This window comes from Selaginella moellendorffii, unplaced genomic scaffold (assembly GCF_000143415.4).
Source record: "Selaginella moellendorffii unplaced genomic scaffold, v1.0 SELMOscaffold_102, whole genome shotgun sequence".
Classification (NCBI taxonomy): domain Eukaryota; kingdom Viridiplantae; phylum Streptophyta; class Lycopodiopsida; order Selaginellales; family Selaginellaceae; genus Selaginella; species Selaginella moellendorffii.
In genome coordinates, this window is record NW_003314363.1 from 493,821 (window position 1) to 514,468 (window position 20,648).

A 20,648-nucleotide genomic window follows, 5' to 3' on the forward strand; every position below is an offset into this window, starting at 1 on the left:
TATACCTGGCAAGGTGTTTAGAAGATTTTCATAATCTATTTTTTCTAAGTCCTGTATGATTTTTAGAATATTGTTGATAGCAGTCTATATCAACCTTCCTGAAGCCTCTAGTCGTGCCATCGTAGAAGTTGGAAGTTTGATCAAGAGCACTTAAGGTAATAAAAAATGCTCTGAGTTTTCCTTTTCAAGCTCTCTTCTTTCAACTTTTTTCTTTTGACCAGTTCTCTAATAGATTGATGGGTAACTATGTAACATTGGCAGGATTTTTGTCTCTGACACATGCCATTTTCAGCAAGAGGAGTTTCTTAGATCGAATTGGTTTTCTTATTTAAATTAAATATATATTTTTTTTATTACCATATAGTATAAGTCTTGGGCAAATGACCTCAAAGAAATCCATAGTAACAAAAATAAATAAAAGTTAAATAAGGATGGTTTAACATTTAGAACATGGTTAAAGAAAATAATTTGCTCCTCTAACAGGTTAGAAACTATTGATTATAATTTTGTTACTTTGATTATGAATGGGCGTTTTTGGATCTTACACACGAAACAACAACCGGAGGAAATGGTGAACTTTCCTCAACGTTTTTACAAACAAGAATCAGCATTTTTAGAGACCGAAGATACTCCTTAACGAAATATGATAAAAGAGAGAAGCTACCATTCATGGTAATTAAATACGCTGGCATCTAATCGACCGATCAAGGCATCATATCAAGTACAGATTTCTCTTATTCCATACGTTTGCATGAGCTTACGGATGAATCTAGTTATATAAATCTAACGGGGAGGTTTGGTGTGGTTGGATGAACCTTATCAAATGATAGCGTCGCGCAAGATCCAATTCTGTGGCCTGTCCCAAGCTTTCGTGACTCCTCTTGCTCCCAAAATACTTAGCTTAATATACGTGCCAACCTGTCGTCCCAATCAGAATCTTGACTAAACCCTAAATCATTTTAGGGCTCTTGAAAGTGGAAACGAATATTCTCTTTCTTTTCTTTCTTTTCTTTCTTTCTGTTATTTGGACCAGGGGGGATGTATGTATCTAGGGCTCCACGCTTCGAGGCCAAGGCGATTCTCTACCCTGTAAGTTTTCGATCGCTTCCTAGGCATTCAGCCATGGCGGCGGCGCAATCGAGTTGGTGCTGTTGTTGATTCCTTGCCACAGCTTGATTTTTGGGGCCGATGAGTGATGAGGATTCCAAGCCAGCTTTGCAGCAAGAATTCTCCGGCGAGAATGGAAGAATCCACGCTCCCGTAGCTGCGAAGAACCGCGGGGATTGCAGCGTGTTCCAGAGCTGGCAGCAGCATGGATTGGGGGGTAAAAGGCAGCACACTGTCCTCGAGGGTTCACTGGTAGCAAGAGCAAAGAGAAGCAAGGAGGAGCTTGTGCCTTCCAACCAGATCACCGCTACCGCTTTCAAGCCACTGCCAAGATCTTTAGCTCGTCATCCCCATGGTCTCCAGCCAGGTTTGATGCAGCTCCCGGAGACTCCATGCCCGGAGCATTCGGTAAGCTCCGTCCAGAGCTCCCACCACGGTTGCGAAGAAGATGGTGCCAAGGCGGCGCGCAAGAGCACGAGAGAGTGGGGGAACCAGCCACTCTCGGTGCTGGATCCCAAGCTCTGGGACTTGATGGAGCACGAAAAGTCCAGGCAGTGGAAGGGGATCGAGCTGATAGCGTCCGAGAACTACACCTCCCAGGCGGTGCTGGAAGCTCTTGGAAGCCATCTCACGAACAAGTATAGCGAAGGCTATCCGGGAGCTCGCTGCTATGGTGGCAACGAGTATATCGACCAGATCGAGGCGCTGTGCTGCAACCGAGCTCTGGAAGCTTTCCACCTCGACTCCAAGAGCTGGGGAGTGAACGTCCAGCCTTACTCGTGCACGTCCGCCAACTTTGCGGTGTTCACGGCGCTCTTGCAACCCAAGGACCGGATCATGGGACTGGACGTTCTCTCCGGCGGCCACCCAAGCCATGGCTACACCATCGCCGGGAGGAAGAAGGTTTCGGCGACTTCCATCCATTTCGAGACGCTGGCTTACAGTGTCGACCCCCAGACGGGGCTCATCGACTACGAGAATCTGGAGAGGCTGGTGAGCGCTTACAGACCAGCAATTCTCGTGTGTGGAGGGAGTGCCTATCCCCGGGAGTGGAAGTACGAGAATTTTCGCCATCTCGCGGACAAGTATGGTGCTATTCTTATGTGTGACATGGCGCATGTCAGTGGCCTTGTTGCTACTCAGGTACACTACTTCTCTTTCTCTCGCTCACTTTTATATCTTTTCTTTCTCGCTTGTGTCTTACGATAGCTGCTTTTTTGCAGGAGTGTGTAAGTCCCTTTGAGTACTGCGATATAGTGACTTCCACAACACACAAGATTCTGAGAGGCCCGCGAGGAGGAATGGTGTTTTTCAGGAAAGGAGGGAGGCCTCGCAAGAATGGCAGCACTGCCGAGGAGAGCTCGTATGACTACGAGGAAAAGATCAACTTTACGATTTTTCGGTCCCTGCAAGGGGGACCTCACAACAACCATATCGCTGGCCTGGCTGTCGCGTTGAAGCAGGTTGCTAGCAAAGAGTACAAGGACTACATACGACAAGTGCTCCAGAATACCAAGGCTTTAGCTGATGCTATGGTCAGGCGTAATTTCAAGCTTGTTACTGGCGGGACGGATAATCATTTGTTGATTTGGGATTTACGGCCTCTCGGCATCACGGGTAAGTAGTCAGTTACAAGAACTGCTCTGAACGTCGTTCTCCCGTTTTCTTCGCTTCTTTTCCAGGCGCATGGTTTGAGAAAGTCACGGAGTTATGTCACATTACCGTGAACAAGTGTACTGTTTATGGCGACAGCTCCGTAAGAGGTCCTGGAGGAATTCGCATTGGTATGAGTTGTATGGCTCTCGAGCATAACGTAATGTATCTTTTTTCCCAGGTTCCCCAGCCATGACCTCGAGAGGATGCGTTGAAAAAGACTTTGAGACCATCGCCGAGCTTCTCAGCAACGCTGTGACTATTGCGCAGAGTTTGCAGAGAGACTGCAAGTCGCAGAAGGATCCCAAGCTGGCGAGCAGCAGCGTAGTTCAAAGCAACAAAGATGTGGTGGAGCTCAAGCGAAAGGTGGAACAGTTTTCGTCCGCGTTTGAGATGCCTGGCTTCGACACGGGAAGCATGAAATACAGGTGAATCAAAGGGGACGCTGTAGATACAGGGAGGAAACCTCATCACAATGATCACATTTCGACACACCGTTATTCAATCTCTCGTTTTTTGTAGACGCTTCTTCAGTGACACATCACAAAACGAATCAGTTAAGTTGGTTGTATGGTTTTGCTTTCTTGTTTTCTCCTACCAGAGCAAAGCAATCTAGCGCAGGATGCTGGAAGATGGAAAGTTTTACAGGCCAGCACGGAGGAGGCTCCAGCCCGACTTGGTGCACAGGAACATCACCCAGCGAGAGCCTTTCATGTACGGGACGCTCCTCTCCGACTTCCTGCCTCGCAAGAGGCCCACAGTCCTCAGGGAGAGGCCCCTCCAGGAATCCCTCGTCTCGACTCTGGTGCACAGGAAGAGGCCACCGCTGCCGCGGGAGAGGCCGATCTCCAGGTCCATGGTAGCCGACTTCCTCCACAAGCGACGAGAGCGCGAGAGACGGCCGGAAGAAGTCCACCACCACCCGGAGAAGGTGTTTGGATCCAAAGGCTCGAGCTTGAGCAGGCGGTGCAAGTCGGCTCCTGGCCACAGCCGGAGGGAGCAAGCTCTGCTCGCCAGGCCGTCGGTCTCCGCCAGTGGAAGCCGAGAGGAGTTCTCGATGATCCGAGCTCTTATCGACGAGGTGCTGCCCAAGGAGAGAGACAAGCCGACGAAGACGAGCACCACCACGGCGACGACGACTCCATCGCCCAAGCAGCAAAGGTGGCGGAACTACTCCGCGGTGGCCAAGCTCATGAAGAGCAAGCTGGACGTTAAGGCAGTGAAAGCAGCAGCCAGGGACGAGAAAGGTGGTGAGGTGGTGGCGTCACCTCCGCGGCCATGGCCCGTCCGACCGGCCAGCGCTCCCTTCAAGCTGTCCCCGCAGAACATGAGCCCGGACGTCCTCGCGGAGACGCTGGCGACGAAGAAGAAGAACTTCCTGCGCAAGAGACCCGCCACCGCGCCGCCGCCCCGGCCGATGTTCCACTTGCCACTGTCGAGGATCCACCACCATAACCCGCCGAAGGCTCCTCCGGCCAAGCCAGCCGAGTGTGCCGCCAGCCGGAAGCCCGACGCTGCCAAGGACGTGCCGCGCTCCTGGTCCGCGAGCTCGTCGTCCGAGTCGCACGTAGCCGCGGCCACCACCACCGCCACCACGTCGCAGAGCTCCGCGGAGAATGAGAAGAGTGGACGTAGAGTCCGGTTGCGGTCCCCCCGGCATTTCAGGAACAAGGCCTTCGAGAGCGGTGAGGATGATTCTTCGTCGGCTTCTCCTTCGAGTTCTTCGAGCTCTTCCTCTTCGACGACGTCGTCTTCGTCGCTCTCTTCCGAGAGTGGTTCCGAGAGCTCCGAGGAGTCGTCGCTGTCGTCCTTCATTGAGCTGCCGACGCCGTCGACGCTGGATCCCGACTCCATCGACGAGTGGCTGAGGAAAAGGTCATAGGAGTACGAGAAAACTTCCAGAAAAGTTGGCTCCGAAAGTGAGAACCCGGCTAGCAAATAACAAAGTAATTCTGACGCTCATGTTGTCATTGATGGCTATGGAGTTTTCAGTTTGTTTTGCTTGACACAACCAGCGAAACCACAAACGAGTTTATCTTTTGTGTCTTACAGATGGAGAGTTTCCATGGGAAACAAAGAAGAGTAGAGCAGCCATAAAAGCAAACGACCAAAAGCTTTGATCTTCATGAAATGCAAGGAGTTATTATTTTACAGTGGTGGAACTTCTCTCTCTTTTCTCTTGTTCCTCTCTTCCAATTTCTCAAAATGCAGGCAGCGATCGATCGAGGAGACCCAAAACGCATCGAGGAGACCCAAAACGCGACGAGGGCCGAGAAAACAAAAAAGAAAACCTTCTCTCCTTTCCCATCTCCATAGAAGATGTTGCTGAGCAAGAAATCTCCCTTGTCCCGCATCGCCCGTCCACCTCTAGAACCTCTACACGAAATCTACACCGCCCTCGACGAGCTTGCTCGAAAAGGCCCTGAGCATCCGCTGCTTGTTAGCCTCCTCCACCTTTCTCATCTCCTCCTCCATCTGGAAAACCACCTCTTTCACCTCCTTGAGCTTGAGCCTGGACGCTAGAAGCTCGCCCACCCTGGCGGCCCGGGCCACGGACTCGAGCTGGGCCATCTCTTCCCGCAGCTGGGCCTCTCTCGAGTCGCACATTGCCACCGTGCGCGTGGTGATGCGGTGGATCACATGAGCGGTCATGTGCCGGCTGAAGAGCTGCACCTTGAGCACATACGGCTTGAGGAACTTTGCCAGATTCGGGGGCGATGTCATGCCTCCAAGAACCCTATAGAGAAAACTTCCCCCACCCCCCAGGGTTTATCAACCAAAGGCCCCTTCTTCGCCTTCGTCTCAAGAGGTCCTGTGTTTCGTTGTAAAGAAGAGACATACCTCTCGGTTCCAGCCGTAGATGTTTTAACTGCGAAGTTCTCTGCATTTCAAGAGAAGGCTGTCAAAGTTGTAACAAAGCAAACGCTACTTTACCTCGAAAGGATTCATTCACGTTGTTAGACCAGTGTTCCTCCACACGCACCCTTTTTTACGTGGAGCAACAACATAGAACACAACCGTCTGCGCAATCCAAGGTATGTATGAGAGACAAAACTAGATAGCCAGCTATACTTACCGGAAGCCAGGTCTGGTACAAGAGAACTCCCCATCCTCTGCGTTCCAAGAGAACATTGTCAAAGCTGTAGCGTGCTCTTTAATGAAAGCAAACGCTACATTACCTCGAAATAGTGATCAGTGTTCCTGCATGGGCTAGAAATGCTTGGACGAACTTCCTTTTTACGTGGAGCAGCAGTCTGCGCACTGCAAGGTATGTATGAGAGACGCAAAAGAAAAAGCTAGTTAACCAGCTAGACTTACCGGAAGCCAAGTCTAGTGGTACACGCAAACTCCCGATGCTTCAAGGGAGCTCTATTTCGGCTGATCCCTGAAGAAGCTATCGTCTTTCTTCCCGTTTATAGCCCGAGACAAGTAGGCCTGGAGCTGGAGCCTCTCCCTTTCGGACACCTCCAGGCGCTGCCTCAAAGCTGCCTGCTGAGCGACCAGAGCTTGCACTTGGTCCTGCAACACAATCTTTTCCTGCTGGACGAGATTAAGCTGCACCTCCCATTGCACCTGTTGCTGGTGCTCGGCTTCGCAGCGACGCTTGATCTCATCTAGCTCTGATTCCAGCTGAGTAACTCTCTTCTCAGCCTGCTGCTCAATCCCACGGTTTTGTTGCTCGGAGCCATTACTTCTAATCCAGTCAGTCACTTTCTCTAGCAGGTTTAGAGCATACTCGGGCCCTTCACGAGCATTACTCTTTTGCTTCTTCGCGGCACCTTTTGCTTCGTGCTGTTTCCTCGGCCGTTTCTCTCCACCATTTACTCCAGAGTGCTGCTGCTGGACGGTGCTTCCATCACCGTCACGACCAGAGCTAGCTAGTTCCAATCCCATCGCTTGATCCTTTGGGCGTTGGACTTTCAGAGCATGGACGACGGGAGGCGACTCCATTCCCAATCCGGTATCTACGAGCAACTCGTCGTCCCTCGCCATTCCCAGCTGATAGTGTATGATCTGAGTGAGATACTGTGTGTACTCGAACGCGCTCTGGGACGTTCCCCGGACTTTCTCACACTGAGCTTGGATCCTGTGACTCATATATCCGGCCCAGTCTAGCACGGCCTTGGTCTCCCAGACATACTTGGCCGCGTACAAAATCTCCGCACTCACGTACGTGCAGTTCACCTTGCAGCTCATCCGGTCCACCATGAAACTCACAAACTCCTTGAAGTGGGGATCGGACAGCGCCTTGACGCTAAAGCCGTTGTGCTTCACCTTGACGGTTGGCCCGTTGTACATGCTGTAGAGCTCTTCAGAGGTGAGCTTGGGAACTTCCTTCACTGCCTTCCCGCCATGAGGGAGCTTGAGAACCACCTGGACGATCTTCGGGCCCGTCTGGACAACTTCCTGCCTCACATACCCTGATCCATGCTTCTTGTAGCTGCATAGAAACTCTCGGCACAGCGCCTCGTCCCCCCGGACAAACTTGGACTGGAAGAAGCAGGAAAGACCCATCTGCGAGAGGTCGGAGAGGAACGGTTCCTGCGTCAGTGACTTCCACAGCAGTGGCTTTAGCGTCTTGAACTGAACCTTCTCTAGGCGCTGCGACAAGGCATTTCCATAGCCTTCTTCCGACTCCCCTGGTTCCCCTTGAATCAACTTCACCATTTTTTCTCTTCTTTTTTTCCTTTGTTTTTTCCCTTTTCTATGGCTGCTCAATGTGGGTGCCTAAAAGTAGAACTTCCTTGCCGATCGGACACGGCCATACCCAGATTCCAGAGCACCCTACCAAACCCCAAACTCACCGAGTAGAAAAAAATACCTGTTTTTCGATGCCGCCGGCTGACTTTCTTGCTCTTTGTGCCACAGACCCCAAGCATAAACACTGACAAATATGATCCGTGCTCCACCAGTACGTAGCAAAATTATGCATGCTCCCACTCGAGGGCTTCTATAGCAGTCCTATAGTACAGATGTTGATCTTTCGTAGCCTGGAAGCACCAAAGACGTTAAAACCAAGCAAGCTACAGCATCAATATTTTAAGCAAGAGCGGAACTTTCAACTCACACTGTCACCTATGTCTGTTCAGCTTTGCGTTAGCTAACACAATCACCATGTCGGAACGGTCTGCTCAAAAATGTGTCCTACCCGCAGCAACTCCTCCTACAGATATGTTTATGTGACATGCATATGTAAGATCATTGTCATGTAGCACTGACCTCCTCGAACGCGTTGCCAATCAGTTGCAATCCCACTGGAAGCTTAGAGCCCTCGTCCTCGATCAGACCGCAGGGCAACGACAATGCAGGTAGGCCAGCCATGTTCACATTCACCTGTGCACAGAAAGAATTTAAAACTCAAAAGTCATGGAACTGCAGGACGTAGCATCACCGTCATAAGATCTCCCAGATACATCGACAAGGGGTCCAGTACTTTCTCTCCTGCCATGCCAAGGCAATGAGATGACAAAAGACCAACACCAAAACTCCAGCAAGTGTCTAACCGATTTTGAAAGCTGGGCTAGGAGCCACGGGTGATACAAGTATGTGACCATCCTCCAAAGCTTTCTTGAAGTCTTGTTGAATCAAAGTTCGCACCTGGCATAACAATTGACAATGAATAAAAAAGGGCAGGATCTACGATACTTACCTGTTGTGCGCGTTTATAAAATGCATCATAATAGCCAGCTGACAACGCATAGGTTCCCATCAAAATGCGTCTTTTCACCTGATGAAATCCGGAAAACAGTCAGGAAAAAGATTTCATAGTAACAAGTCTAACTTGCCTCTGCCCCAAATCCTTGTCCACGAGAAGCACCATACATTGCATTAAGCTCGTCTGCAACAACTCGAGGGCCATATCTACAAGACAAATATCGTTAACCAAGAGATTAAATAACTTGTAAATTTGGTACCTTATACCGTCATAACGTGATAGATTGGATGATGCTTCTGAAGCTGCCAGTACGTAATATGCAGGTAAACCAAGGGAGAAGGTAGGCAAAGAAACCTGGCAGTAATACACAGAGATTAGCAGCAGGACACATAGCTCGTTACCTCTTGAACCACAGCACCAAGCTTCTCAAGATGAACAACAGCGTTTTTCACCACTTGAGCTACCGCAGGCTCGACGCCTTCACCTATTGTCTCTTTTATGATCCCAAACTTCATCCCCGCCAAAGGGTTTCCCGGAAGTTCTTTGGCTGGCACTAATGCTTTCAAGTAGTTCGGAACTACCTGCACAACTGTAAACCCGTTAGTTCCAACAGGAATCACAGCATAAGACTCACCTTGGAGCTGGAAGTAGCATCAGCCGGATCGTGACCTGCTATAGCAGTCAGAAGTAACGAAACATCGTCAACTGAGGTGCCAAGGCATCCAACCACGTCGAGCGAGGAAGCATAGGCCATCAAACCGAAGCGAGAAACCCGACCATAAGTTGGTTTTAATCCAACAACCCCGCAAAAAGAAGCTGGCTGCCTTATGCTACCTCCAGTATCACTTCCCAGAGCGCAAGCACACTGTCCCGCCGCCACCGCGGCTGCTGATCCTCCTGACGATCCTCCAGGAACGCGAGACAAGTCCCAAGGATTGGAAGTTACCTGTGAATGAGAACATAAGAAAACTTGTTGAAAACTATGACGAACAACTTACTTGGTAAGCCGAGCTTTCGGTGGAGCTCCCCATGCCAAACTCGTCGAGGTTCGTCTTTCCTATGAGCACTGCCCCGGATTCTTTGAGCCTTTTCACTGCCGTGGCATCGTATGGAGGCCTGTATCCATCCAAAATCCGGGAGCCTCCAGTAGAAGGCATGCCTCGCGTGCACAGATTATCCTTGATTGCGATGGGAATACCTGCGAGAGGCCCAGGATCATCGCCTCTGGCAAGCCTGCCGTCAATCTCCGCCGCCTCATCCAATGCGCTGCTGGAAATATGGAGGAAGCTCTTCACGTCCGGCTCCTTCTCCCGCAATCGATCCAGATACTCCGTGACGATCTCCAAGGCGCTAATCTCCTTCTTTCGCAGCTGCGTTTGGAGCCTAGAGATTTGCGACGATGCCGGCTTGGATCTTGGAATGGCCGGCGATGCCAATATCGACGCGCTTGCCGTGGCCATGGCTGCTCTAAATCGGCAAGAGGATGGAGACAAATCACCTGCATTCCTGAAGAATCTGGCGCTGCGGGCATCGCCATAGCCGTGAGCTTGCGCCTGGCCATAGCCGTGGGCATGCGCTTGGGCGCCCAACGAAGACGCCATTGTGATATGCCCCCCGCGGGCATTAGCTAGGGTTTTTATTTTGCTAGGCCACATTTTTGTTTGATCCAGCTGCCGCTGGAATTTCCAAGAGGCGAGGCGGCAATCGATCCATCGGCGATGGAGGCCAGCGCTCTTTCGCCAGCAATCTTGCCGCTTCCGATCGTCAAGGCGAGGTAAGGATCAAGCCTTGATTATCACACAAGATTACCTCTCTTTCTTGCAGCAACAGTGTTAGCTATGCCTCGATCAAAACCAAGCCTGGAGTTCTTGCGCAATCCGCGGAAGAACGTTCACCGCTTATGAAGGAACGCCGGAGGTGAAGTGATTTTCTTTGAAGAGAAGCTCTTGTGTGAAATTCCTTTCATTTTAGGTGCCAGTGCTATGATCTTTATGACCAGCTCGTCCCTTACACAGATGCTTGGAGGTGGCAGAAAAGCATCGTGGCCGATTATGCGAAAGCTCTCAGCCAAGATCAAGGCAGCCCAGACCTCGACACCGTGCTCTTGCTCCAACACACTCCCGTCTACACAATGGGGACTGGGAGCTCTTCCAAGTTCCTCAACTTTGCCACGGACGATCCTCCTCACGAGCTTCACGTCACTGAGAGAGGTGGAGAGGTAACTTACCATGGACCAGGCCAGGTACGAGCGATCGTCCTTCGAAAAGAGCTCGTCGAAGATAAACTCTCTTCTTTCTCCTTTGCAGCTTGTCATGTACCCCATTCTAAACTTGAGGAACTACAAGCTCGATCTCCACTGGTACCTCCGAGCTCTTGAAGAAGTGGTCATACGGGCGCTCTGGTCGGCGTACTCCCTCAGAGCTTCTCGTGTCGATGGCTTCACAGGCGTCTGGATTGGTATAACGCAACCTTTCTCCAAGTTTTCATTCTTTTCCTTTACGTCTTCCACCAGGAGAGGAGAAACTCGCGGCGATCGGAGTCCGTGTCTCAAAGTGGATCACCTTCCACGGCCTGGCGCTCAACGTCACCACCGACCTCTCCCCCTTCAGCAAGATCGTTCCTTGCGGCATTCGCGACAAAGCCGTGGGGAGCGTCGCCAAGCTCGTCGATCCAGCGTCGTCCAACACAGCGATGCTCAACCACGTCCACAAGCATTTGCTCCAGGCATTCTCCGACGTCTTCAACACAGAGCTGGTCCACCCAAGACAACAGCAATTACTATACAAACACGATTATCATTCACTATAATTAATCACACCATTGTCACAAGCTATACATTATTGTCAAGTTCTCGGGATCGAGCTAGCTTAGTTCCATGGCTCCTGGTTGTAGCAATCCACATTTGGTCCAGTGTCAACCCCCAGGAGAAGTCCGAGACGCTTGTAAAACCCAACTCGAACTTTGCCATGGGCATTAGGATCCAACTTAGGTGCGTCTGGTCCATGAGCAATCCAGTCACCTTGCCAATGAGCTCTTCACCCCAAACCAGAACACATTCTCCACCGAATCCCTGGCCATGGGAATCACACTGCAATGGCGGACGCTTGCCACCCTATTGTACGCATCCCGAGCAAGCTCTTCCGCGGAATCAAAGTGCTCTTCTGCAGAACCAAAGTTCGCAGTGGGATAAATATCGTAAATGAGTGAGGAGCATTCCCATGCAAGTAAGAAGCACACAGCCCAGCAACCAAGGCTGTCACTGCGCCCCTCTCTTTCATGCCTAGCAAACTGGCTGCACTCCTCATCAGTGTCAATGTTATTCTTCCTCTCAAAGACTTTGCTGTGTTCGTCGACAATTTTCGCCATGAAACCAGAAACGGCAGTACTAGCACTAGACTGTAGTTGCATTTGTAGTATACTTTGAGTTCCTCTTCCACATCCATCGGCAGCTGATTCTCCACCTTGCTTGCGAGCTGCATGGCAATGTCTAGCGAGCCATACGCCACAAGCTTGAAGATCAGCTTCACAACACTGGCCAGGAACCGTCCGTGAACATCGAAGATGGTTGCACGATGGAAGTTTTAGCTTGAGTTTCTCCGCTTCCAAATCCGTTGATGTTAGCTTGTCCACTCGAGCTTCCACGATCTTGCAGTACTCATGGCTGCGATGCACTGCCAGTGCAACGCACTCAAGCGGGGCCTCGGAGACGATCTCCAAAGCCTCGGCCTTGCATGCTGGAGTGTCGAGGAAGAACTCTAACAGCTTCTCTAAAAGTTTGACAGGACATTTCTTGACATATTTCATGAGCTTTCTGGCCAGCTCCATTGCTCCTTGCTCACACCCTGCCGACTTGAGGTTGCCCAGCAAATTCTCGATTCCCTGATCAAACATGGAGTAAGACTGTAGGTTCCCGAGGCACAAGTCCAAAACCTTGCCTATGACTGACGGCTTCTACTTCTCTAGTGCCACCTCGAGTTTGTCCAACTCTTCCTTTGCATCCTCAGCAGTGGCAGCGTCTTTCAAAAGCCCAGCCACAATTGTGCTGTGGACGGGACTCGAGCAACTCCAGAGAATCGCGTCACAGCGTTTACTCTTGGGCCAGGCCACCAGCACTGCGACGTGATAGAAGTACTCTGAAGTTCCACCTTCGTTCCCCAGGTAGCCTTGCTTGTCAGAGTTTTCCTCGTCATGGAACTTATCAAATGGCTCTAGACTATCACCACCAACGAATCTCAGAGTAGAGCAGGCAGAGCGGGATCACCATCTTTGCTCTAACACCCTCACTGCGGCTTGCCCATTCTTGCATGAAAGATTGAACGCAAGACAGTGACGATATGAAGAACGCACTATCATCCACGCCCAAGAACTTGGTGTTCTTTCTCACCAAGCTAAACACCAAGCACAATCTCGATCCTGTCGTCAAGCTTGTGCTTGCAGTCACAGAAAAAGGTGGTGTAGAAGTAGCTACTAGTGTATTGGAAGTTCAAAGCCTTGGAGCAGCCCAAGTGCGGGACGGTGAGAGCTGGTCCATTTGGGTGGGGAGCTGGATGATCTCATCTTCCTTTTCCGTGTCACTGTGAAGTTTGAAATGCCCAACTTGCTTGTATAGGTTCACGCCAAGCTCCTGTTACAAATTAAGAAAGAAGAGAAAAACTCTATCGCATCATCGCTATACATACACAGGTGAGAGTCGTGACTCTCCAGATTCACCACGTGTCTCAGCCGTACGGTGATCTCGGATGTACTACGTCCTGGGCTCCGGTGTTCACTCCCATGTTCGAGAATGTCGTGGACCCTCTTGGGAAGAAACTCTGGATTGTCAGGGAAGGAGATCTTGGAGGAATCCAATTGCCAGGCCCGGTGGACGCTGGTGTCGAAACGAGTCCGCTCGCCAATGCCAAAAGGTGCCGGCTGTGAGACATGCTTGAGCTTAGCAAGATTGTCGGGTAAGAGTGGGAGCTGGATGGCGCCACCGGTGATGCCCTCCACTGCCAGAGTCTGTGGCATAGGATAACGCTGCACATCGATCTCACCTCGAACAGTGTTTGCTGATAAGCCATGCCAAAGCACTTTGAGAAGCTCCTGCGTAACACTCTCCGAATGCCCTAAAGAGGCAAAACTATTAAGCTCAAGAATTCACTTCACATGCGAGAGATCAACGGGGCACAAATACTAGCCAAAAAGTCGTCACAAACGGGCTCTAGCCGCTTCCGGAGTTGCCTTCTCGGCCCTGGGATCTGGCGTGGAGCCTTGAGTGATGCAAGGTTAGTTTCAAATTAAATTCAGCACTACAAGATGGAAACTTTACGTCAATAAAGACTATAGAAGCGCAATGAGTACACGGCTGCCAAACATGTTGCAGGGAACCTAGGTAAGAGGCTTTGACAAAAGGTGGATTCCTGTTCATTGCTGTCTGTACATTACATTTCACATGCTTTTGCTCCGCCAGCAATGTTATGTGCATACCATCATTCCCATCCAGCTTTTTACACTTCTCATAGTATGGTATATGGCCGTGGAAGGAGTCAACTGGCAAATGAAGCTAACATACGAAAGCAATCCAAAAACAAAAGAAAGTACTACAGAGGTTAAGCTTCTTCTGATTTCTTAGAAGGTCATAAACCCTTGATCAGGGAATGCGAAGTCTGACAGGAATTGCTGAACAACCATTTCAAGGAGCTCCTTGTAGAAAAGTGAGTGCATTGATCATTTTGTTGTCTTAAATTCGAGCATTGTTTTTTGTGGTGTTTCAGGCAGCAAAACGAGCTTCAAGCGACTAGCTGTGCATCTATCACACATTTACAGCAGTGAGAGATACAGGAGGATTCTGTTTGTTCAAGCTTGAGAATTGGCACTATGGAGAATACCTGGTGTTTGTACTTGCTCCTCTCCTCATTGAGCTAGTCCGTTCTCCAGTCTGGGCATTTGGAGTGGTTCACATGTTTAGTGTAGCTATTGATCAAGGTTTCTTGTCATTTCTTTCTCTAGCGTGCTCTTTTCATTGATTTCTTCACCCCGAATCCCCAATAGGAGTATTCTATTGTCTAGATTGACTTTCTGGTTACCAATTGCAAGTTTTTAAAATTATTTGTGCCATAATATCACAAATGTGACTGCAGGGAATGTGCACACATGACCTCTAGACTCCAGGGATCCCTCTTGGCTTTAAATCTCTTCCACTCCAGGTCGCAGATGAGCTGTGTGGAGTGAAAGTTGGGACTTTTGAGCTATGATCCACGTGAGCATCGATGCTTGTTGGGAATAGTTTGGCTTGAACGTGATTGTATTATAAGTTCTGATCGCATGCTTTAGAATGCTGAAATTCCATTGCTTATCATTGGACAGTTTTGAGTAGGACACCTGGGCAAGATGAGCAACAGGAGGCCAGTCAAGGCATGCGAGCTGGAGAAAGCCTTCAATCTATGGGCTGGATCACACTGCAAATAAACTTTTGGCAAGCTAATACTAAAGATGCAAAAGTAAACCTCCTTCAGATCATGGTACTTCTTAGTGGTGGTCTCCACACAATGTGACACAAAGAAAAGCATACCTTACTGTCTCTCCTGGAGAGAACCCCTCTTTTCTCTAGTGCTGATCGATCACGCACAGATGACGCACATAAGATCCCTTGAAAAAACCCAACTAGCAAAAGAAAACCAACAATGGCATTTCCAAAAATCTCTCTAGTTTTGATCGTCTCTCTTCTTCATGTTCTAAGTTCGTTGGTTGCAGAAAACTACCTGCTCATTCTGCTCAGTGATCCATTGTCAGTTCCATGCTCTTTGCAATTGCAGTGGAAAAGGACGAAAAGGAGGAGGAGGAGCTCCAGGTGATCACAATCACCAATCGCCGCCGCTCACCATGTTGGACAAGAAGAAGGCTGGCATGGATCCTCCTTCTACACGCATGCATCCTTCATGGCCGCTGCCAAGGCCTTCCCTGCACCGGCATTTGGGTGCACGTTCCCCCGAACAGCGCAAGACGGAGATCACCGCCCTATTTGCCCAAAAATCGGTTCAAACAGCCGGATCAGGTGAGACCAACTTTTCACTTTCATAGCCCGCCACCTTTACTTGAGTTTCTTTGTGTGTGATCCAGGTGGGCTGCTGGGAGGGCTGCAGTCTGCTTGGTGGAACAGGATAAAAGCCGGTAATCCAAGGAATCGGCATTGCGCTCCCACCATGCCCAAGGACCATTGCTGCTTACATGGTATAGAAATATATTGTAACCCATGTGATCTAATGCTTGCGATCTACAGGAGCTTCAACTAAGCCTGTGGACGTGCTCTTGGTTTTGATGGAATAAAAAAATCCAGAAATGGTCGATAAAGATCCCAAGGTGGCGTGCTCTCTGGTTCTGGATGACCCCGCAAGGCATGCCACGATGTGATCCTCGGCGTGTTGAAGCCAAGCAAAATCGATATTAGTGCCGGGAGAACTACTGGTTGTTATGGAACAGTCACTAATATCATCAATGGACGAGAAGAATGTGGGCAGGGTCCTAATGCCCATGGCAAAGTTAGAGTTGGGTCTTACAAGCGTCTCGGACTTCTCCTGGGGGTTGACACTGGACCAAATGTTGGAACTAAGTTAGCTCAATCGCGGGAACTTGACAATAGTGTAACTTTGTGGCAATGGAATGATAATATAGTGCTTGTGTAGAGATTGCTATTGTCTCGGGTGGACTAGCTCTGTGTTGAAGACGTCCGAGAATGCCTGGAGAAAATTCTTGTGGATGTGAGTGAGCATGTCTGTGTTGGGCGACGATGAATCGACGAGCTTGGCGACGGGTCACGAATGCCACAAGGAATGATCTTGGTGAATGGGGAGGGGTCAGTGATGACATTGAGAGCCAAGCCGTGGAAGGTGATCCACTTTGAGCTGGAGAGGCCCAGTGGTGGAGGAGAATGTTCTGCACCTCTCCGGTGATCCTTGCAGCACAGAACCCCCAAATGGTTGGTTTCCACAGCTTGGCTTTCAATGTCACCACTGACCTCTCCCCCTTCAGCAAGATGTTTCCTTGCAGCATTCACGACAAGGCCTTGAGGAGCGTCGCCAAGACCATCAATCCAGCATTGCCCCAACACAAACAACAAAAATTTGCTCCAGGCATTCTTGGATGTCTTCAATATAGAGCAATCACTATACAAACACTATATTATCATTCATTATAATTAATCACACCATTGTCACAAAGTTACATTATTGTCAAGTGCTCGCGATCGAGCTAATTTAGTTCCATGGCTTCTGGTTGTAGCAATCCACATTTGGTCCAGTGTCAACCCCCAGGAGAACTCCGAGACGCTTGTAAAACCCAACTCGAACTTTGCCATGGGCATTAGGACCCTGCCCACATTCTTCGCGTCCATTGATGATATTAGTGACTGTTCCATAACAACCAGTAGTTCTCCCGGCACTAATATCGACTTTGCTTGGCTTCCACACGCCGAGGATCACATCGTGGCAAGAGGGCGTGTTGCCTTGCGGGGTCATCCAGAACCAGAGAGCACTCTTGAACGCCACCTCAGGATCTTTAGCGACTATCTCGGGGTTTATTATTCCATCGAAGCCAACAGCACGTCCACAGGCTCCATAGTTGAAGTTCCTATAGATCACAAGCATGAGAATCATATGGTTTATAATATATTTATACCATTTGAGCTGCAATGGTCCTCGGCCATGGTAGCTCTTGCCGGGAGCGCAAGGCCAGGCTTCCGATTGCTGGCAATATCGGTTTTTATCATGTGATTCCACCATGCAGTATCCAGAAGAGAGCAGCCCTCCTGGAAGTCCACCTAAATCACACACAAAGAAACTCTAGTTATGAAAAGGTGGCGGGCTATGAAAGTGGAAAGTCGGTCTCTCACCTCCGGCGGTTTGAGCCGACGTCTGGGCAAAGAAGGCGGCGATCTCCGTCTTGCGCTGCTCCGGGGAACCCGTGCACCCAAATGCCGGGAAGGCCTTGGCGGCGGCCATGAAGGATGCGTGCGTGTAGAAGGAGGATCCCGCGCAGCCCATGACAGCCTTCTTGTTGTCCAGCAGCTGGTCGAACAGGTCGCTCGAGACGAGGGCTCCAATGTCGATGGTGGGCGGCGATGGAGAGGTGGTGTTGTGACTGTGACCGCCTTGAGCTCTTCCTCCTCGTTTTCCACCGCAATCGCAATGGTTTGCTGCAACCAAAGAACTTAGAACAAGAAGCAGAGAGAAGATCAAAGCGAGAGAGAGTTTTGCAAATGCCATTGTTGGCTATCTTTTGCTAGTATGGAGTGGGAGGTGGAAGTGTGGGTTTGTGGGGGATCTTGTGTGGGGTTTATATAGAGAGCGCGTGATCTGTGCGTGATCGAGTCAGCACTAGAGAAATGAGGGGCTCTTTCCAGATCGATCCAACCGCGTCGCGACAGGATTTGAGAGACAGTAAGTTATGCGTTTCTTCGTGTCGCTTAGTGCGGAGAGGATGTTGACTGCCACTAAGAAATGTCATGATGACTCTGACCAGCATTCTAACATAGATTTGTTGAATAAATTTAATTTACTACTGTCTTAAGGTCAAAGTGTTAATATTAAGTATTGGGCTAAATATTTTTTAATAAAAAGGTTCACAATATATTAATTATTAATATTTATCAATTTTGATGCACTTCTAGCGGTGAAACCTTCTTGCTCCCCAAACTTGATCGCTTGTCTGAAAATCTCATCTCTTTTCGCTGCGTTGTTAGCATCACCACTCTGCTCCAAGAGTTCTTCCACACAGTCCCGGTATTGCTGTTCGTTTAGTTTGGCTAGGCACACAGTGAGGCCGAATAGATCACCGAGCTTCACAGTCGTTTCGCCAATCTTTGCGTCGGAACGAGAGCTCGTAGCACAGAGGAGAACATTACGCGGCCACTCCTGTAAAAAAGTGGTGAGAAGATAAACTTCTGTAAGGATAGATAGACCAGAAAAACGAAATGGGAAGTACCTGCAAATGCTCGTCCAGAGCTGCCTTGAGCAGCACAAAGCTCTCCTCGACTGACCGGAGAAACAAATCCTCTACCAGTAAAACAAACCGGATGTGGCTGTTCTTCCTCATCTCTTCCAGTATAGTTGCAAGCTGTTTAAACTCGCTGCTTGGAAGTAGCACCACTCGAAAGCGTGCATCCTCGGATAGCTTGCTCAAAGTAGCTTTCACGAGCCACGATTTTCCAGAGCCGGAGGGACCATGCTGCACCAAAAAAATCATCCGTTTCTAATTAGTTTTCTCCCGACACTATCTTCAATCAAAGGGTCGTGAGATTACCACAAATACATGATGAGCAGAGCCCTGTGAAACATGCCGGTGTATATTTTCACGCAAGGCTGCTTGTTGCCTGGACCATACTGTGAGATGCGGTTCACTTACAGGCTTAAGGTATCGAAAGTCCGGCACGAGCTTTCCTCCCCGCAACTTTAGAACTGCATCAACACGGACAGAGTTTCAGATTGCGCGGGTAACTTATCAGCCGGTCTTTAGAACCTTGAGACAGTGCAACGCGACCAAAACCATTCTCAGCGTGGTAATCCTTCAGCAGATGAACAGCTTCCGACCAGTTCCATAAACCGCTGATCTTCTTTTGCCACTGTTGCCGTTCTGTTTCAAAGTTTGAGAGTCATATAAGCAAAGACATGGTCACACCTGAAATGACAAAATCGCTCTCTGTTTTGATGGTTTTCTCCTCAGACGGCGAAACCAAAATCTTGTCCTCCACGGACGCTTCCTTTTCTACGTCAGGCAGCGGGTCGATGAACTAGAACACGGCCAAAGTGTGATATGCTTTTTACCTTCGTCTGTGACCAGGAAACCAACAATATTATTCGTTTTCTTCTCGTCTACCTTTGGAACAGTGCGGGAATCAAGGCTGGAGGATGCAGCATTGCGCCATTGCGGCTTGGTTTCCGACACGAGCTCTGTCACCTAGAAACTAAGACGCTTAAGAAACAGGTAGAAGAAAGAAAACTTACCCAGCTTATCATCGTGGATTCATTGAGGCTAAGCCGCTGTAAGCTTTCGAGATCTGCGGTTGCTGCTGCTTCGAGCGATGCTGGGATTCGTCCTCCATAAGTGCTGCTGGAATCACCACTGCTTGCAGCTGCTTCAGCAAAAGGATTCCCATCCGCCTTTAGAATCCCTTCGAGAAGAAAATCCTGCCAGCTGCAAGATTTCTATATTTCATGAACCTTTCATATCGAAAGTTGGACTTACCTCGAGTGCTTGCCGGTTGCCATGAGCCGGAAGAACTCTCCATAGGCTTCCAAAATTTTTATATCATCTATCACAGGAAGACAAAGAACAAATCTTATAGACCAGAAGCACAAAGACACAAGGAAAAAACAAGTACCGTCTCTCCTGCGAAGAACCAGCAGCAGCTTAAGAAATGCCTGGGCTGGAGGGCTTCTAAAAACCTCCTGATAAACCAGCAAAGCTGCTACATCCTTGAGCAATCCATCGGCGACTCTCTCGATCCTATTTTTCTTATATCTTAGAAGAAGAGGAAGGAGAGAGACGCGGTTTTCTTACTGGATTCGAGGATCAGTGGTGAAGCCCAGAGATGCCGAGACAATGTAGCTGCGATTCCTGGAGCTCCGACCGCTAAAATGGTGCCTGGGAGTGGTAAATCGAACAGATGGCGTCCGCAGCGTCATGGCGCTACTCGCAGCTAGCAACGCCATCACCGATTTCTAGGGCTCCAAACTTTGAAAATAAAGTCCACGTGATTATTAATTTGAGAAAATCTAGATACATTCTTGTTTAGATTATGCTGCTCATCCGTTAAATAGATTTCTTCGCATGCCAAGAAAATTATCTATTTATCGTTTTCTCCGCCACCTTTTCCCCTCGCTTGACCGCCTTAACGAAAATATCTTCATGAATGGCTCCACTGCTCGATTTCTTGACCTCCTTCCACTGGCTATCCACATAGTAGTAGTAATTGTAGAGGGACCTTGGGAAATTTTGCGCCATCAGGGCATAAATCTCCTTTAGCGTCGTCGACCACGTCTCCTTCGTGAAACTCTCGCGAAAATCGCGTGGGGAGTTTAGAACTTTCGGCCCTTGGCATGCGTAAACCAGCCTTAGCGGCCGATCCTTCCTGTTCTTGGTCGCCACCATGATCTTGCTCTCGTCGCCCGCGTCTAAGTTCACTCCCCAGTAAATCCCCTGATAAGTAACCACGCGAACTTGGTATAAAACACACAAGGAGTGGAGAACTTACCTCGGT

General features: G+C 49.4%; 6 protein-coding genes across 6 annotated transcripts; 2 read left to right on the forward strand and 4 right to left on the reverse strand.

Moving 5' to 3' along the window:
* The first annotated feature begins 998 nt into the window (after positions 1-998).
* On the forward strand, positions 999-3,340 carry LOC9630357 (serine hydroxymethyltransferase 4). The gene is made up of 5 exons (XM_002989895.2): positions 999-1,089; positions 1,172-2,250; positions 2,331-2,724; positions 2,790-2,891; positions 2,942-3,340. The coding sequence occupies exons 2-5, from the start codon at positions 1,189-1,191 to the stop codon at positions 3,190-3,192; spliced, it is 1,809 nt and encodes a 602-aa protein (XP_002989941.2). The 5' UTR covers positions 999-1,089; positions 1,172-1,188; the 3' UTR covers positions 3,193-3,340.
* A 1,525-nt stretch (positions 3,341-4,865) lies between these two features.
* Positions 4,866-7,844, reverse strand: LOC112342216. Its single transcript, XM_024663670.1, has 6 exons — positions 7,829-7,844; positions 6,079-7,751; positions 5,940-6,021; positions 5,837-5,873; positions 5,695-5,781; positions 4,866-5,641 (listed from the first exon to the last, which is right to left on the reverse strand). The coding sequence occupies exon 2, from the start codon at positions 7,426-7,428 to the stop codon at positions 6,130-6,132; it is 1,299 nt and encodes a 432-aa protein (XP_024519438.1). The 5' UTR covers positions 7,429-7,751; positions 7,829-7,844; the 3' UTR covers positions 4,866-5,641; positions 5,695-5,781; positions 5,837-5,873; positions 5,940-6,021; positions 6,079-6,129.
* On the reverse strand, positions 7,770-10,025 carry LOC9630358 (glutamyl-tRNA(Gln) amidotransferase subunit A, chloroplastic/mitochondrial). Its single transcript, XM_024663668.1, has 10 exons — positions 9,415-10,025; positions 9,051-9,362; positions 8,818-8,997; positions 8,676-8,770; positions 8,547-8,622; positions 8,411-8,488; positions 8,265-8,358; positions 8,153-8,202; positions 7,981-8,094; positions 7,770-7,924 (listed from the first exon to the last, which is right to left on the reverse strand). The coding sequence occupies exons 1-10, from the start codon at positions 10,015-10,017 to the stop codon at positions 7,871-7,873; spliced, it is 1,656 nt and encodes a 551-aa protein (XP_024519436.1). The 5' UTR covers positions 10,018-10,025; the 3' UTR covers positions 7,770-7,870.
* A 14-nt stretch (positions 10,026-10,039) lies between these two features.
* On the forward strand, positions 10,040-11,249 carry LOC112342217 (plastidial lipoyltransferase 2-like). Its single transcript, XM_024663671.1, has 5 exons — positions 10,040-10,190; positions 10,241-10,333; positions 10,388-10,658; positions 10,723-10,873; positions 10,929-11,249. The coding sequence occupies exons 1-5, from the start codon at positions 10,135-10,137 to the stop codon at positions 11,222-11,224; spliced, it is 867 nt and encodes a 288-aa protein (XP_024519439.1). The 5' UTR covers positions 10,040-10,134; the 3' UTR covers positions 11,225-11,249.
* A 5,309-nt stretch (positions 11,250-16,558) lies between these two features.
* LOC9629869 (endochitinase) lies at positions 16,559-17,680 on the reverse strand. Its single transcript, XM_024663757.1, has 3 exons — positions 17,283-17,680; positions 17,069-17,210; positions 16,559-17,020 (listed from the first exon to the last, which is right to left on the reverse strand). The coding sequence occupies exons 1-3, from the start codon at positions 17,653-17,655 to the stop codon at positions 16,648-16,650; spliced, it is 888 nt and encodes a 295-aa protein (XP_024519525.1). The 5' UTR covers positions 17,656-17,680; the 3' UTR covers positions 16,559-16,647.
* A 300-nt stretch (positions 17,681-17,980) lies between these two features.
* Positions 17,981-20,106, reverse strand: LOC9630360. Its single transcript, XM_024663803.1, has 10 exons — positions 19,949-20,106; positions 19,770-19,894; positions 19,634-19,700; positions 19,393-19,582; positions 19,213-19,345; positions 19,067-19,153; positions 18,908-19,021; positions 18,692-18,846; positions 18,374-18,616; positions 17,981-18,303 (listed from the first exon to the last, which is right to left on the reverse strand). Exons 1-10 carry the CDS (start codon positions 20,098-20,100, stop codon positions 18,022-18,024), a joined length of 1,548 nt encoding a protein of 515 aa, XP_024519571.1. The 5' UTR covers positions 20,101-20,106; the 3' UTR covers positions 17,981-18,021.
* Positions 20,107-20,648: the final 542 nt, after the last annotated feature.

What these genes read in the sequence shown, in the direction of transcription:
- LOC9630357 (XM_002989895.2), top strand. Translation starts at nt 1,189, where the DNA reads ATGAGTGATGAGGATTCCAAGCCAGCTTTGCAGCAAGAATTCTCCGGC. An exon ending in ACGGCCTCTCGGCATCACGG is followed by an intron (nt 2,725 to 2,789) that starts GTAAGTAGTCAG and finishes CTTCTTTTCCAG; the next exon opens with GCGCATGGTTTGAGAAAGTC. An exon ending in TCCTGGAGGAATTCGCATTG is followed by an intron (nt 2,892 to 2,941) that starts GTATGAGTTGTA and finishes CTTTTTTCCCAG; the next exon opens with GTTCCCCAGCCATGACCTCG.
- LOC112342216 (XM_024663670.1), bottom strand. Translation starts at nt 7,428, where the DNA reads ATGGTGAAGTTGATTCAAGGGGAACCAGGGGAGTCGGAAGAAGGCTAT.
- LOC9630358 (XM_024663668.1), bottom strand. Translation starts at nt 10,017, where the DNA reads ATGGCGTCTTCGTTGGGCGCCCAAGCGCATGCCCACGGCTATGGCCAG. An exon ending in TTGGTGCTGTGGTTCAAGAG is followed by an intron (nt 8,771 to 8,817) that starts GTAACGAGCTAT and finishes TATTACTGCCAG; the next exon opens with GTTTCTTTGCCTACCTTCTC. An exon ending in ATCTGGGAGATCTTATGACG is followed by an intron (nt 8,095 to 8,152) that starts GTGATGCTACGT and finishes TTCTGTGCACAG; the next exon opens with GTGAATGTGAACATGGCTGG.
- LOC112342217 (XM_024663671.1), top strand. Translation starts at nt 10,135, where the DNA reads ATGGAGGCCAGCGCTCTTTCGCCAGCAATCTTGCCGCTTCCGATCGTC. An exon ending in CTTACCATGGACCAGGCCAG is followed by an intron (nt 10,659 to 10,722) that starts GTACGAGCGATC and finishes TCTCCTTTGCAG; the next exon opens with CTTGTCATGTACCCCATTCT. An exon ending in CTTCACAGGCGTCTGGATTG is followed by an intron (nt 10,874 to 10,928) that starts GTATAACGCAAC and finishes GTCTTCCACCAG; the next exon opens with GAGAGGAGAAACTCGCGGCG.
- LOC9629869 (XM_024663757.1), bottom strand. Translation starts at nt 17,655, where the DNA reads ATGGCATTTGCAAAACTCTCTCTCGCTTTGATCTTCTCTCTGCTTCTT. An exon ending in GTCGGCTCAAACCGCCGGAG is followed by an intron (nt 17,211 to 17,282) that starts GTGAGAGACCGA and finishes TGTGTGATTTAG; the next exon opens with GTGGACTTCCAGGAGGGCTG. An exon ending in GGACCATTGCAGCTCAAATG is followed by an intron (nt 17,021 to 17,068) that starts GTATAAATATAT and finishes TGTGATCTATAG; the next exon opens with GAACTTCAACTATGGAGCCT.
- LOC9630360 (XM_024663803.1), bottom strand. Translation starts at nt 20,100, where the DNA reads ATGGCGTTGCTAGCTGCGAGTAGCGCCATGACGCTGCGGACGCCATCT. An exon ending in GCAACCGGCAAGCACTCGAG is followed by an intron (nt 19,583 to 19,633) that starts GTAAGTCCAACT and finishes GAAATCTTGCAG; the next exon opens with CTGGCAGGATTTTCTTCTCG. An exon ending in CTCTGGACGAGCATTTGCAG is followed by an intron (nt 18,304 to 18,373) that starts GTACTTCCCATT and finishes ACTTTTTTACAG; the next exon opens with GAGTGGCCGCGTAATGTTCT.